Source organism: Dasypus novemcinctus, chromosome 14 (assembly GCF_030445035.2).
Source record: "Dasypus novemcinctus isolate mDasNov1 chromosome 14, mDasNov1.1.hap2, whole genome shotgun sequence".
NCBI lineage: Eukaryota > Metazoa > Chordata > Mammalia > Cingulata > Dasypodidae > Dasypus > Dasypus novemcinctus.
The window spans coordinates 65,282,363-65,297,381 of record NC_080686.1 but is presented as its reverse complement, the minus strand read 5'-3'; the positions used below and the strand labels follow the sequence as shown (position 1 = coordinate 65,297,381).

Sequence of the window (15,019 nt, the reverse complement as noted above, 5' to 3'; positions counted from 1 at the left end):
TTTATAAATGAGTTGAATACAGAGAGAGTCACAGAAACCAGAAGAGACCAACAGACGCCACCATGTGCCTTTCCTTGTGACACAGGAGTCCAGGATTGCTGGCAGCCAGTCTTTGGGGAGAAAGCATCTTCTGATGATACCTTGATTTGGGCATTTTTATGGCCTCAGAACTGTAAGCTTATAAGCTAATAATCCCCATTGTAAAAGTCAACCCATTTCTGATATATTACCTTTGGCAGCTGAGCAGACTAGAACAGATGACCTTGAGCTCAAATCTTGGTTCTGCTCTCTGACCTTGGGCAGCTCACCTGGAGCAGATGCTACCATGTCCACCACTCTCCTCATCCAGGTCCATCCTGCCCAACTCCCCATGGCCCGAGGTTTCCTCTGGGGTCCAAAGCCCTTCTGCCTATGCAGAGCAAGTGGAACTGCTGGGGAATAAGTGTTGCCAGGAGCCATGACAATTGCTAGTGGGAGGATAAATACCCTGCTGCCTTGGCCTGCTGCCAAGGCACAACCAGCTTGGTCCTGGGGTTCTCAACCTCCCAGAACACCATGATCAGACAAAGTCACTCTGGAACCATAAGGAAGTGAGTTAAAAACAAGGGGGAGCAGATGTGGCTCACGTGGTTGAGCTCCTGCCTTCTATTTGGGGAGTCTTGGGTTTGGTTCCCCATGCCTCCTGAAAAAACAAACAATAAGCAAAACCAACAAACAGAAAACCAACTCAGGAAGGCCAGTGTGGCTCAGTGATTGAGCGCCAACTTCCCACATATGCGGTCTGGGGTTCAATCCCTGGCCCCAGTACTTCAAAAACAATGATGATGACAACAAAACACAAAATCAAGACCACATCACAATCTTGTCCTGGTCCAGAAAAATTCAGGTCACCATGTGTGGTGGTTTGGAGCTCTGTGTACTCCAGAGAAACATGTTCTTAAACTTAATCCCTTTCTGTGGGTGTCAATTCATTGTAAGTAGGACCTTTTGATGAGGTTACTTCAGTTAAGGTGTGACCCACCTCAATCTGGAATGGGTTTTAATATAAGCAGAATGAAATTCAGACAGAGAGGAGGCCACCAGGGAGCAGCCAGAAATTGATCATAAGGAAAGCTGGAAGAGAAGGAAGAGGCCAAGAGAGGCCACCATGCGCATTGCCATCTGACAGAGGAGCTCAGGACCAAGGATCACTGGCAGCCAGCCCCAGAATGCCAGTCTTCAGGAAGAAAGCATTGTCTTATTGATGCATAAGCACAGGGCTTCTACCCTCAAACCATGAGCCAATAAAATCCCATTGTTTAAACCAAAACCAAAACCAAAACAAAAATGGGAGGAAATGTCCTGATGACAGATTTTGCTACTTTTTACCATTAAGGTGATTGCTGATAAAAGTGAAACGTTGGTAGGTGTACCTTGTCGTACAATTCCAGACATAACAAAGCCATCACCCTGTGTTAGATGGGATATCCAGAATCTTTCTGTTCTGGAGAATTGAAGCCTTTTTGGGATCTAAGTATGCCTAAGTTTCTTTTGCTTAAGAAATAAAGTAAGATCTGTCAGTTCTAGTTTAAGGGCATGTGTCCGAGTGTGCAAGTATGTTATGTGGCTGGGGGTGGGTTGAGAATTAGAAAACTGAAGAACCTGCCCTAAGTGCTATTGCCAATTGAGGATCAGTGAGAAGATAAATCATTTTTAAATTATAATGTTAAATTTGGGGAAAATGAGACTGAAATTATAGGCGATTTAAGAGCAGCCATGAAGTATGTTAGTTTCCAGGAGGTAATGTTGTACTTTGTTTTCCTGTCTCTATTAACATCTTTTTGCTGTTACTTTACCTTAGAGCTTAAAAAAATCCCAGCCTCTTGATCTGTAAAATGGTCTATATATTTAAAGGAATAGTTTTCTAATTCGAATATAGAATAAAACTTGTGTGGAAGTACTATGGATTGTCAGAAGCTATTTCTAACCTGTCCATTATGTGGTACAGCAAACTCACAAGGCTTTCCTGACTGCCCTTGAATGAGAGCTCTGAGATTCTTTTGCAATATTATCCTTCACTCTGACCACCGGTAAAGATATATTATGAAATGGAATTTGGTGAGCTCTAGGATGATTTTCCTTTAATTTTAATAACAGCGAAAACTTCTGTTAATGTTGCTACAAGGGAAAATACAGTTAATAACTTTAAGCTTTGTAAGCTTTTGGATGAAGATTCTTTAAAGTGCATGAGTGTCTAATTATGTAGATACATCCAGTAATTTCTGAAATATAAGTGTACATGACATGATCATTGACCTGAGACATTTCTGTGATTTAAATACCTGAAGAAGACTGTATAATGTAAAAGAGTACGAAATACAGTTTATTGTATAGTTTACCTCTTTATTTGTTGTCATCTGGGGTCCATGAAACTAATGTGTTGAGGCCAGTTAAGTCATGATAATTGTCTTTAGATGGAGAATGATACATTTTGTGTAGATTTTGGGCAATGAATTATGAATTTTTAAAAATTTGATATTCGGGGGGAAATTCTACATATCCATGTAAAATCAGTTTGTTTATAAAAATTTCAGCTAGTAAGATGAAGAATGAAACCGAATATGACAATTAGTAATGCTCTTGCCATATAAATATTACATAATATACCCTTTACTGATATACTTGCTTTTCATTTAGTTGTGGAGTGGACATCGCCATCCCAGGGTCTGCAGGATGGAGAAATAAAATATGGGTTAAGGGAAGCGGACTTGGCTCAACGGATAGGGTATCCGCCTACCGCATGGGAGGTCCAAGGTTCAAATTCTGGGCCTCCTTGGCCCATGTGGAGCTGGCCCATGCGCAGTGCTAATGCGCACAAGGAGTGCCCTGCCACACAGGGGTGTCCCCCGCGTAGGGGAACCCCACACGCAAGGAGTGCGCCCCATAAGGAGAGCCACCCAGCATGAAAGCAAGTGCAGCCTGCCCAGCAATGGCGCTGCACACACAGAGAGCTGACAGAAGATGACGCAACAAAAAGAAACACAGATTCATGTGCTGCTGACAACAACAGAAGCGGACAAAGAAGACACAGCAAATAGACACAGAGAACAGACAACTGGGGTGGGGGGGAAGGGGAGAGAAATAAATAAAATAAATAAAAATCTTTTAAAAAATTAAAAAATAAAAATATGGTTAGAGTAGACTTATTGGTATTCTATTATAGAACTATTGTGACTCTAGCAATGGAAGAAATTGTATCATTGATGTGGAGACAGTGGACACGGGAATTGCAGAGGGCAGGAAGAGGGAAGAAGTGGTGTCATATGGGGGCATTTTGGGGACTTGGAGTTGTCTGGAATGATACTGCAGGGATAGATGCAGGACATTGTACATCCTGCTGTAACCCACTGAATGGACTGGGGAGAGTGTAGACTACAATGTAAAGTATAATCCATGCTGTGTAGCAGTGCTCCAAAATCTATTCATCAAATGCAATGAATGTGTCACACTGATGAAAGGTTGTTGATGTGGGTAGAGTGTGTGTGTGGTGGGGAGTGGGATACATGGGAACCTCATTTTTTAAAATGTAACATTTTGTGTGATCTGTGTATTTTTTTTAAGACAATAAAAATAAATTAAAAAAATGAGAACTGAAAAGAAAAGAATGAGAGGTGGCTAATGGTCCTTCCTAACATCCTTCCTGAGGATCCTGAGGATCCTGAGATCCTTCCTGAGACCTGCTGTGCTGAAGCGAATGCAGTTAGTGGTAGTTGAGCTAGGAGTAAAACTCAGATATCTTGCTGTCCAATAAATATTCTGAATTCCAATATACATTTGTTTATATTTCAGATGTGGTTAGAGTCTCACCATGATTTTTAAGATTAGAAAATTTAACTGATAGCAATAACTGTTTCATTACTTTCTCCTTAGTACGCTGAATTTTGTTACTGAGTTCTTATTAAATGTTTTCTAGCTTTTTGATACCCTCAAAGCTTTAGTGCATATCTACCTAGAATAATATTTGGAGTAAGGAAAGCAGCATTTAATTCTTAATTTTAATTATTCAATTTTGAAAATGTGTTGACAAATTTTATTCCCCTCCACTACTGTATATTTTGTAAACTCTAGACACACTGTTTGGATAGTAAAAAAGGAATGTAAGTGAATGGGTTTAGCTGCTTGCTTGTACACAGTACTTTCTGAAGTGTCATTACTATGGCTTTTGGGAAGAAAAACACTTTCTCATACTCTGGCTCTGGACTGGTGAAAAGTTCTGTAAATTACTCATAGTAAATTTGGGCTGAGGAAAATGAAAGCTCCTGCCTCTGCTAGGGTCTTCTGAAGGCTGTGGTTATTCCCTGGAATGGAGCCCAGTTTATTTTCTCCCCGTTTTCTAATTAGCTTTTTCTCAGAGCTCATGAAGTTCCACAATGTATTATTCTAATGGTGTTTTTTATCTTGTCTTGGGGACAAAGTGTACCCTGTAAAAGAGCAAACTGCAATTGGGGAGAAAATTTAACTTTTCAGGACCAAAAAACTTGTTTTTGTTAGTGAAAAGTAAGTGCAGTATTAGACTACAAAATGAAAATGTGTTTTGGAGCTTGAGTCACACATGATCAGGTGCTTTTCTTTGTGAGAATACAAGTCATCAGTGAGTACTTGAGAGAGAAATTAAGTATGGCATCACTTGAAAGTTATTCTTGATTAGGAATGGGATTCAGTATTGGATGGTGACTATACATATTTTAGCATTTGAAAGACATTCCTTAGCAGAGCAAACAAAGGATGGAATTTACTGGAATGAGTAAAGTGGAGGGGCAACTGGCCCACAGTAGAATCTCTTATTGAAATTATTAGGTTCTTTGCCTATAGATGTTGTGGCAGCTTTTTAATCCTAAATTAGCTTTAACACATAATTTATTATTTGGAATACATATAATGCTTTCATCTGTTATTACAAATGATTGAAATTTGACTTCATTTTTTTTTTCTACTCTCGAGAGCAAAATTTATAGAGTTTCTGAGGGAGTATTTTAAACTTTTCTCTTGCTTTCTAAAATCCCCAGTTTATTATTACTTCTGAAGAAGTTATAAAAGATTAGGTAACTGTTTTGGTAACTTAATAGAATCAGACTCTAAAATCCGTATATTTGATTACATCTTTACATTATAATATGGCATTCTTAGGTTGATAATGTGCTTAGTTTAATTCAGTTGGGTACAGTATTTTATATTAATTCAAGACTGTTTCTTTGAGAGAAAGAGCAAAATCGTAACAGATAATACAAGTTAACATCTCTTTGTTATATAGCGCTTTGAGAGTTTTTAAAGCATTGTTGGTACCCTTCTAGAAAAGATAGGTGTTATCCATATTTTATAGACGAGAACATTGAGGTTCTCATTTGTGATATTTTGTGTCACAAAGCCCTTCAAGAAGTTGAGACTATGCCTTAGGTCAATTAGGCTTTCTGGCTATAAAAATCCAGGGCTTTTTCTGCCCCGTTATATTACATACTTTTCCACATGTTTTCATTTCATGATACACACACACGTTCAAGATTCTCTTGGTGTACATAGCACAGTGTGTAAAAATGGGCTTTCCTTGGACATTGGTTTAAGTCCCAGCCCTGCTGCCACTTTTTGTTACATAAATTGTAGAAGTCCCAGTTTTCTCATCTGTAAAATGGGATTGCATTACTATTATTTAGGTGGCTAATGGGATGTGAGGGAAGGTAATGTCAGACTCTCTTGGTGATATTTTTTGGGACAAAAGTCAAAGATAATATAAAAACCATTTTTGTCATGATGTGTAGTCTTTATAGCAATTCTTTTTTTGTTTTGTTTCCTGTTGCATACCACCAAAATAATGGTATAGTACATGTCAGAACTATTTTGTTTATGGAGGATCTGTACATGTGATTGAATCACATTTCTTGGGTTTTTGTTTTTAAAGGTTACGGGAAGTTTCAGAGAAACTGAACAAATATAATTTAAACAGGTAAGAATTTTAAGATACTTTAAATTTTCCAAAAAAGAACATTTTTTCTCTATTAGGAAAAAATTGATATTTAGGCATTAGCTATTAAGAGTCTTTTAATCTGGATATAAACTTTCTATAAGTTGGATTTCACCTGACCTGTAGTGTCGATTTATATTGTTTTTTAAATATCTGGCATACTAAGAAATTATAATAATTTCGGTAATATCGTAATTTATTCTTCTTCAGTTAGTGCTTTATAATATATGAATAATAATAATTTTTAAAAACAGGATATGCCAGCTATTTTTTTCTTTTCTTTTGGTATTGGGATTAAAAACAACCACAAAGACTTAGGCTGTATTTACCTTTTTAAAAAAGTAACTTTACTTATATATATATTTTTAATTTCTCAGCCACCCCCCTTTGAATGTATTGGAACAGGCTACTATTAAACAATGTGTGGTGGGACCAAATCATGCTGCTTTTCTTCTTGAGGTAAATTATTTCCTGTAACGTAGAGAAATGGAAAATGAACAGTTAAAGTATAATTATGCATCATCATATTTCTTCCTTTTTAACCAAGGAAAACAGCAACTACTTCTATGAGCTGTTTGAGATCACCTGGTTCTATATCCTTATTGTGTAATTAAGAAATCTAGACCCAGAGAAAGTTTAAAGATTTATCACAGCTTGAAACTAGTTAGCAACAGAATGGCAAGGCTCCTGATATCCCATCATTACCTCGTCCGAATTTTGTCAGATTGAGATGCTTTAAATTCTTTTCTACTGGTTCCTTGTTATGTATGTATAGCGTATTCCCCCAGCTCAGATATGAGTACCTTGAGGAAGGGAGCTTATTAGTTATCTTCTGAATTGACATTAGTAGGCACAGAATAATATTTATTGAATGAATTCAAATTTTAACCCACGTTTTTACATTGGCAGCTTCTTCTATTTTCTTTTCTTTTTTAGGATGGTAGAGTTTGCAGAATTGGTTTTTCAGTACAGCCAGACAGATTGGAATTGGGTAAACCTGATAATAATGATGGGTAAGATATTATGTCCTTCCTATTTAATATATGTTTAGTTCTTAGAAAGTATTACTTTATATAACTGTGTTTTGATTTTGGTAACTGTCAAATTAAAAAGCATGGCAATACAAATATAAGTATGTTCTTTTATGAACTATAACAAATCTATGCCATTGTAGTTAACAGTAATATTGTAAAAAATTTTTTTCATCAATTTAAGTTAAGGTATATACCAATGCTAAGGGTCAATAATAGGGGAGTATAAGGAGTAAGGGCTTTTCTGTTTTCTTTTTTTGTGTTTAGAGCAAAGACAGTGTTCTAAAATTGATTGTGGTGTTGAGTATACACACTTTGTATGAATTGTATAGTGTGTGAATAAAATGGCTTTATTTAGAAAAAACTGGGAGAGAAACTGGATTGAGAGATGTTCACTATTTTTTTATTTTGATAGCTATCTGTGCTATTTGAGTTTATTAATGCTCTTAATTTTTCAGTCAAATAAGGATTAAGTGTATTTCTTAATTTCGTATTTTAAAAAACTAATAAATGCTATAAAAATGAATGGGGGGAAAAGCATCTCAGAATATCCAGTGTTTAAAATGCAGTGAAATAGATACTTTGTAGTTTGCGTTTAATTTTGATGCCAGCAGATTTTATAACTAAAAATATGAGCCTTTAACAGAAATAGGTCACCCATGATATTACGTATTTGGTAGGTCCCAAGTCACATCTACTCTTTGACTGAAATGATTTTTTTTTTTTTAAGGAGGTACTGGGGATTGAACCTGGGATCTTGTACATGTGAAGCAGGTGCTCAACTACTGAGCTACACCCACTCCCCTACTGAAATGGTTTTTACATCATGTTTTTCCAACTTTTAATACTTCCAAATCAAGTAATTCAATTTGAAAATAATAGGCTCTTTTAAATGGTCTTTAACAATGATACAGGATGCTAGATAATGTATGATGAACTTCAGTTGGTTGCTTCTGAAGACAGGATGATTACTTTTAAAAATCTAAAAATTTACTAAACATTCGTTTGCAGCTAAAATGTGAAAACGGGTTCAACTGAAAAAGAACAATATATTGTTGTGAAGGGACAAGTTGTTAGGTTTGCTTTTTGATGGCAAGTATAAATTTTTTTAGAAAACGTAATTAAAAAATAGCCTAGTAATTTACCACAGTAAGTCCCAGAGCAGTGGGGCCTGGAATTCCATGTTTGTTCCTAGGCAGTTTGGGGCTGTTTTATGATTGTTCTACCTTTTATTTTTTTCTTTAGGTCAAAGTTGAACAGCAACTCTGGGGCGGGGAGGACATCGAGGCCTGGTAGGACGAGTGACTCCCCATGGTTTCTCTCAGGTTCTGAGACTCTGGGCAGGCTGGCAGGCAACACCCTGGGGTAAGTTGTGGCCAGACGAAGGTATCTCTGGTCCATGGCATTGTCCTGTATGTGTTCTCACTCTGACTTATCATCTTCAGTATGCCCTAGTAGTGGAATGAGGAAGCTTCCCTGAGCTCTGGGCAGGAAGCTCACATTGCTCATGTGAGCTGCCATGATAAAAATAACCCACAGAGGCTAATTAAATTTAACCCAGGTTGACCTTTTAAAAATGTATGATGTTTACATGTGTTTTCTTTCTGTATCAATTTAATGAGATTTGTAAATCATGTAGCTAAGCCTTACACGCTTTAATAAAGTTACGTTTACTTTTTAAATGTATTTATAAAATACATACCTCTTTAGATACTCACCTCCTCTCTAGTTTTTAAAAAAATTTTTTAAGAAGATTTATTTATTTATTCCCTCCCTGCTGCTTGCACTTGATGTCTGCTCTTGTGTCCATTCACTATGTGTTCTTCTGTGTCTGCCTGTCTTCTCATCTTCCCTGTGGGAGGTACGGGGAACCAATTGTGGGACTTCCTGACATGGGAGAGAGGCACTCAGTCACTTGAACAACCTTAGGTCCCTGGTTTGTTGTGGCTCTCGCTCTTTCTCCTCTGTGTCTTTTTTTTTGTTGCATCATCTTATTGTGCCAGCTTCCCATATGGATCAGCTTGCTTTCACCAGGAGGCCCTGGGAACCGAACCTGGGACCCGCCGTATGGTAGACGGGAGCCTAGTTGCCTGAGCCACATCTGCTTTCCTCCTTTATCATTTTATCTAAAGTTTATATACTGACAAACTAAAGAAATCATGCATAAATTCCAAGCCAGATGATTTTACTTGTTTTATATATACCTTGGTCCTTGAATAGCCAGGTTTTCTGAAATCACCCAATTAATGATTAGATAATGCCTAATCAGTCAAATCAGTATGTGCATTCAAAGGTGATCAGAGAAAGATAATGAGAAGCAATTTAAATTGTTTTAAAATATAATGAAAGAGAGGAGGAAAGATTTCTTTTTCAGACTCTGTGAATTTGTCCAAAATAAAGTAAATTTGGATTTTAAAAATTGAGATCCCTGAAATGAAAAAATGCTTTGTTTTTGTTTTTTTTTTTTTTAATTTTTAAAATTTATATGCAGAGTTACATTTATTTTGGATTGTGAGGAAGATCATAAAGTTGAGTGCAGCCTTTAGCTCATTCTGTGTTAGGACTATTAATAGGGAATGCAGCTCTGGTCTTATGAAAATGTTAGATATTTCCTTGTTTTTTTCTTTTAGGAGATACCAGGGATTAAACCTGGGACCTCGTACAGGCCAAACAGGCACTCAACCACTGAGCTACACCTACTCTGCGATATCTCCTTTTAATGGTCCTGTGCACACAGTGTAGGATAAAGAAAGCTGTAAATAACATAGAATAAAAAATGAAATTTTATTTCATTTGAGAAGTCTGTAAAAAGTTTGTACTTATTTAAGAAAGACTGATTATTATTCTATATCAAGTTATACCTTCTTTAAAGATAAAAATTCTTTGTTTAGTTCAAAGATTGGCAAACTACTGTCTGAAATGAATCTGGCTGCCTCCTATTTTTATTGAAACACAGCTGTGCTCAGTTCTTTTACTGACTGTCTGGCTGCTTTTGTGCTACCACACAGAGATTTCCTGGCAGAAATGAGTAGTCATGGCAAAAACTGGCCCCAAAAGTTTAAAATATTTACTGTTCAGCCCTTACAGAAAGGGCTGATCCCTCCCTGGTTTAATTTGTCAGTTTACCTAGTGGCATTCAGAGAGTTGTTCCACTAATACTCTTTTTCTGATCTAGGATTCGATCCAGGATCACCCCGTGTTGTATTTACTTGTCATGTTTCCTTAGTCTCTTCGAACCTGGAACAGTTCCTCAATCTTTATCTTTCAGGAACCCTAATGATTTTGAAAACTAGTTGGTGGTTGTGTAGAATGCCCCTCAATTTGGGTTTGTCAGTCTTCTCCTCATGATTAAACCTAGGTTATACATTTTTGGCAAGAATCCCACAGAAGTGATGCCGTACTCTCCTTGATGCATCATATCTGGTGGTGCATGTTGTTGATGAGTCTCATTACTGGTGATGTTAACTTTGATCACTTACTTAAGATAGTGTTTGCCAGGTTTCACCACTTAAAGCTACTGTTTTCCCCTTTGTATTTAATATGCATTTTGTGGAAGATGCTCTGTGATTATGTAAGTAACATGTTTTCTCATCATACTTTTGCCCTGATTTGAGTGTTTATTTTTAGTATCTGTTGATGATTTTTGCCTGAAACATTTTATTAATTTGGTGTTTGTCAAATGGTGGTTTCTAAAAATGCCCACCATTCCTTTTACATTTATTAATTGGAATTTGACTATAAGGAAGAACTTTCCCTTTTCTCCCATTTAAATCTTTTATAGTCTGTATATTTTTATTTATATCATTATGGCCTCATGGATATTTGCTTTATTCTAAAATTTATAATCTATTACTATTATTTATTATGTTGCTCACCTTGTCCTAGATTTAAATCCTCTTCTTTTAATAAAATAAATTTGTTTATAAGCAGTTATATTAGATTACATGTCAGAATGACTGAAAGAGAGCCATGGAATTTTATGACTTTAGTAAAATTTGCCACAAATATAATACAAAGATAGTATACTTGAGTTTGAATAAATCCTCTGTGGATGTATTTCAAAGTTTAGGGATAATTTTAAGACTTTAAAATCAGAGAAAATCTTTAGTTTTTTGAGACCCCCTTACCCATCCTTGCCCACTCTTTCCTACCCCATGGTCTGTTTCTTCTCTCCCATGTAATCCCTGTACCCCCATGTATGTATCAGAATAGACTCTGTGTAAACTTTCTTTTAGCATTGGGTTCATGAATTGCAATATTGAAAAATAAGGTGCCATTGACTCAGTGGCAGTCTTTTTTTTTTTAACCTTTATTTGGATTTCCAGATATCCACAAAGAATAAATACCTAAAGGTTTATCATTTCTCTTGACCTCTATGAAGAGTCTTTTCAGTATGTCAGTGGTTAAATTGTGATCAGTTTATTTTGTGAATCAAGAATTTTTATAAAGTCAAAAATACTTTCCTTCATAATTGTTCTTTTTCTTTGATTTGTATAGTCATTTTTCTCCATTTCTGTGTTGATTACAATAAACTTTAAAGAAGTTTATAACTCTTAGCATGTTCTAGAGACTCTAGGATAGGCAGGTATCCAAAGTGGAGTGTTATTTTAAGATTTTTAAATTTCTCTCTCCACCCCCTCATTTTTTGCATTTGCTGTGTCTGTTGTCTGCTTGTCTTCTTTCCTAAAGACACTGGGGATTGAACCCGGGACCTCCCATGGAGGAAGGTGCCTAGCTGCTTTAGCCATCTCTGCTCCCTGCTTTATTGTATCTCTCACCATGTTTTCCTCCTTGTGTCTCTTGTTACATCATCTTGTTGCATCACCTCTCCATGCCAACCTGTCCATCAGCTTGCTTTCTTGGTCATCTTCTTTAGGAGCCGCTGGGAACCGTACCTGGGACCTCCCATGTGGTAGATGGGAACTCAGTTGCTTGAGCCACATCTGCTTCCCCAAAGTGGGCTCTTAACCACAAATTTATCAAATACAGTCAAATGTGAAAGAGGCCATCCCCAGAAACTTTGCTGTCCTGTCCCCTCCTTTTATGCAGAGCCAAGGTTTGTTCCCTTTGAGCTCATAGAGGTGTCATGAAAAGCAGAGAATGAATGGTCCCTGTATTTAAAAGCCACATTTGAAAGATAAGAAAGGAATAATTGATGCTGTTTTTCTTTTCCTTCAGCATGGATAGTTAATTATACGTTTTGACTGATCATTCTTAGGAATGCATAGCAGTAGAAATTTATTGGCCTTTAATATTATTTCCTTTGGCGATTTTGCTATTTGACCGGTTTGTGCATGCTAAAGATTTCTACCTTCTGCTGTTTTCACCTTTTAATAATTATTTCAAATTTATCCTGGGGAATATTTCAAAAATATTTTAGGTATTTTTGTTAAACTTGTTTCAAACAAGGTGAAAGGTCAGAACACCATATTTGTTTGGGGGAAATAGAAAGGAGTTTGTGTTTAATACTAAGGTTAAAAAGGAGATACTGGTATTGAAAATCTTTTTTCTGTTATTTATTATCACTGGGCACAAAGATAATATAAACTGCTTTTAAGTTGGTTTGAACAACCATATTTCTGTTAGGGTTTAATCTCAGCTAATAAATTATACAGGGTTTGAAACGTAAAAGCCAAGCAGGTGATTGTAATTGCAAATTAATTGAAGCTGACCAGGCAGGTAAGACAGTAGGACTCTGATAAACTTCATGCTCATTTCTTCTTTTTTTTTATTTTGATAAAATTGTGTTGAAGTATATCTTTTATACATGAACATACATAGTAAGTATGTAATAAAATTTCTGAATTTAGAACACATACATATCATCATGCAGGGCTTCCATACATCTCCACATCACCAATACCTTGCATTGTTGCAAAACACTTGTTATAAATTATGAAAGAACATCGTCAAATTATTACTACTAACTATATCCCATATCTTGTTATTTTTTTTAGGAGGTACTGGGCATTGAAACCGGGATCTCGTACATTGGAGGCAGGCACTTAACCCCTGATCTACACCTGTTCCCCGAATAATAGCTCTTGGTTTTGTTTGTGTTTTTCTTTTTTTGTTATTTGTTTTAGGAGGTACTGAGGATGCAACCAGGACCTTGTGTGTGGGAGGCAGGTGCTCAACCATTGGGCTACACCTGCTTCCCCTACATCTTAAATTTGTTGTATTTTTCCCCCAACCCCCCCCCCAATTATTAACACCCTAGATTAGTGTTACATGTTTGTTGTTGTTCAGGAGAAAACATACTCATATTTGTTCTGTTAGCCACAGTCCATCATCCAGTACTGGGTTCCCTGTATTATACAGTTCCATGCTTTGTGCAGTCCATTTAAAATGTATACTCAGTTGTGATGTCATCACTTCAGTCAATTTTAGAATGCTTTCATTACTCCAAAAGGTAACATCCAATATCAGCCCCCCCCCTTTTTAAAAAAGATTTATTTATTTATTTCTCTCCCCTTCTCCCCGGTTGTCTGTTCTCTGTGTCTATTTGCTGCGTCATCTTCTTTTGTCCGCTTTGGTTGTCAGTGGCATGGGAATCTGTGTTTCTTTTTGTTGCGTCATCTTGTTGTGTCAGCTCTCCGTGTGTGCGGTGCCATTCTTGGGCAGGCTGCACTTTTCTTTTGCGCTGGGTGGCTCTCCTTATGGGGTGCATTCCTTGCGCGTGGGGCTCCCCTACACGGGGGACGCCCCTGCATGGCAGGGCACTCCTTGCGCACATTAGCACTGCGTATGGGCCAGCTGCACACGGGTCAAGGAGACCCGGGGTTTGAACCTTGGACCTCCCATGTGGTACACGAACGCCCTAACCACTGGGCCAAGTCCGCTTCTCCAATATCCCCTTAATCCCTACTATTGTCTTCTTGCCATTGCTGTAAAATATTCCTGTTAACTGTCATCCATAAGTTACAATAATTATAATTTTCCCCTTAGTCATATATCACCATATTCTTAGTACTTTGTAAAAGAAGAGCATTCTTATATTTATACTATTAACCACAATCTTCATCCACCACTGAAATCACTGTTACACATTCCCGAGATTATTCTCAAGTTGCCTTTTTTTCCAATTATCTATCTATCTACCTATCTACCTACCTACCTACCTATCTATCTATCTATCTATCTATCTATCTATCTATCTATCTATCTATCTATCTATCTCTCTCTCTCTCTCTCTCTCTCTCTCTCTCTCTCTCTCTCTCTCTCCCCAACCCCTTGTTGTTTGCACTTTGCTGTGTGCTTTATCTTTAGGAAGCACTGGGAACTGATCTCTGGACCTCTGATGTGGGAGGGAGGAGCGGAATCACTTGAGCCACCTCCATTCCCTGCTTTGCTGTGTCTCTCATTGTGTCTTACTTGTTTTCTTTAGGAGACCCTGGGAACCTTTGCTCCCTGCTGTGTTATGTGTCTCATTATGTTTTTCTTCTTGTGTCTCTTGTTGCATCATCTTGTTCTGTCGGCTTGCCGCGCCTGCCCATCATGCCAGCTCACTCTCTTTAGGAGGCACTGGGAACTGAACCATGGACCTCCCATGTCGTAGGCGGGGTGCTTAGTCACCTGAGCCACATCTGCTTCCCTCAGGTTTCCTTTTTTTTTTTTTTTTTATTTTTTATTTTTTTTTTTTATTTTTTATTGACTTTGTAATAATATTACATTAAAAATATATATGTGAGGTCCCATTCAACCCCACCCCCCCACCCCCCCCTCTCCCCCCCCCCCCAACAACACTCGTTCCCATCATCATGACACATCCATTGGATTTGGTAAGTACATCTTTGGGCCCTCAGGTTTCCTTTTGATTGACATTTACGTCCACACACTACCTCTTTCAGCCACAATCACATTTATAAGTCAGCAGTGTTCAGTCATACTTGCTACACTGTATCAATTCTATTCATTTGCAAACTTTTACATTTGATCTTATTAATATACACATCAAGCATCAGTTCCCATTGTTATCCCACATTCTATTTCC

At 37.3% G+C, this 15,019-nt stretch overlaps 1 protein-coding gene across 8 annotated transcripts in view; it reads left to right on the top strand.

Annotated features, from left to right (window-relative positions):
* The window catches only part of UBR5 (ubiquitin protein ligase E3 component n-recognin 5), a 148,373-nt gene that overhangs the window by 35,651 nt on the left and 97,703 nt on the right, over positions 1 to 15,019 (top strand). For all 8 annotated transcript variants that reach the window (XM_058275842.2, XM_071207960.1, XM_058275843.2 and 5 more), the window contains exons 2-5: positions 5,933 to 5,977; positions 6,373 to 6,454; positions 6,932 to 7,008; positions 8,272 to 8,391. In XM_058275842.2, the coding sequence (XP_058131825.1) occupies positions 5,933 to 5,977; positions 6,373 to 6,454; positions 6,932 to 7,008; positions 8,272 to 8,391 (324 nt within the window). The remainder of the gene's footprint in view (positions 1 to 5,932; positions 5,978 to 6,372; positions 6,455 to 6,931; positions 7,009 to 8,271; positions 8,392 to 15,019) is intronic.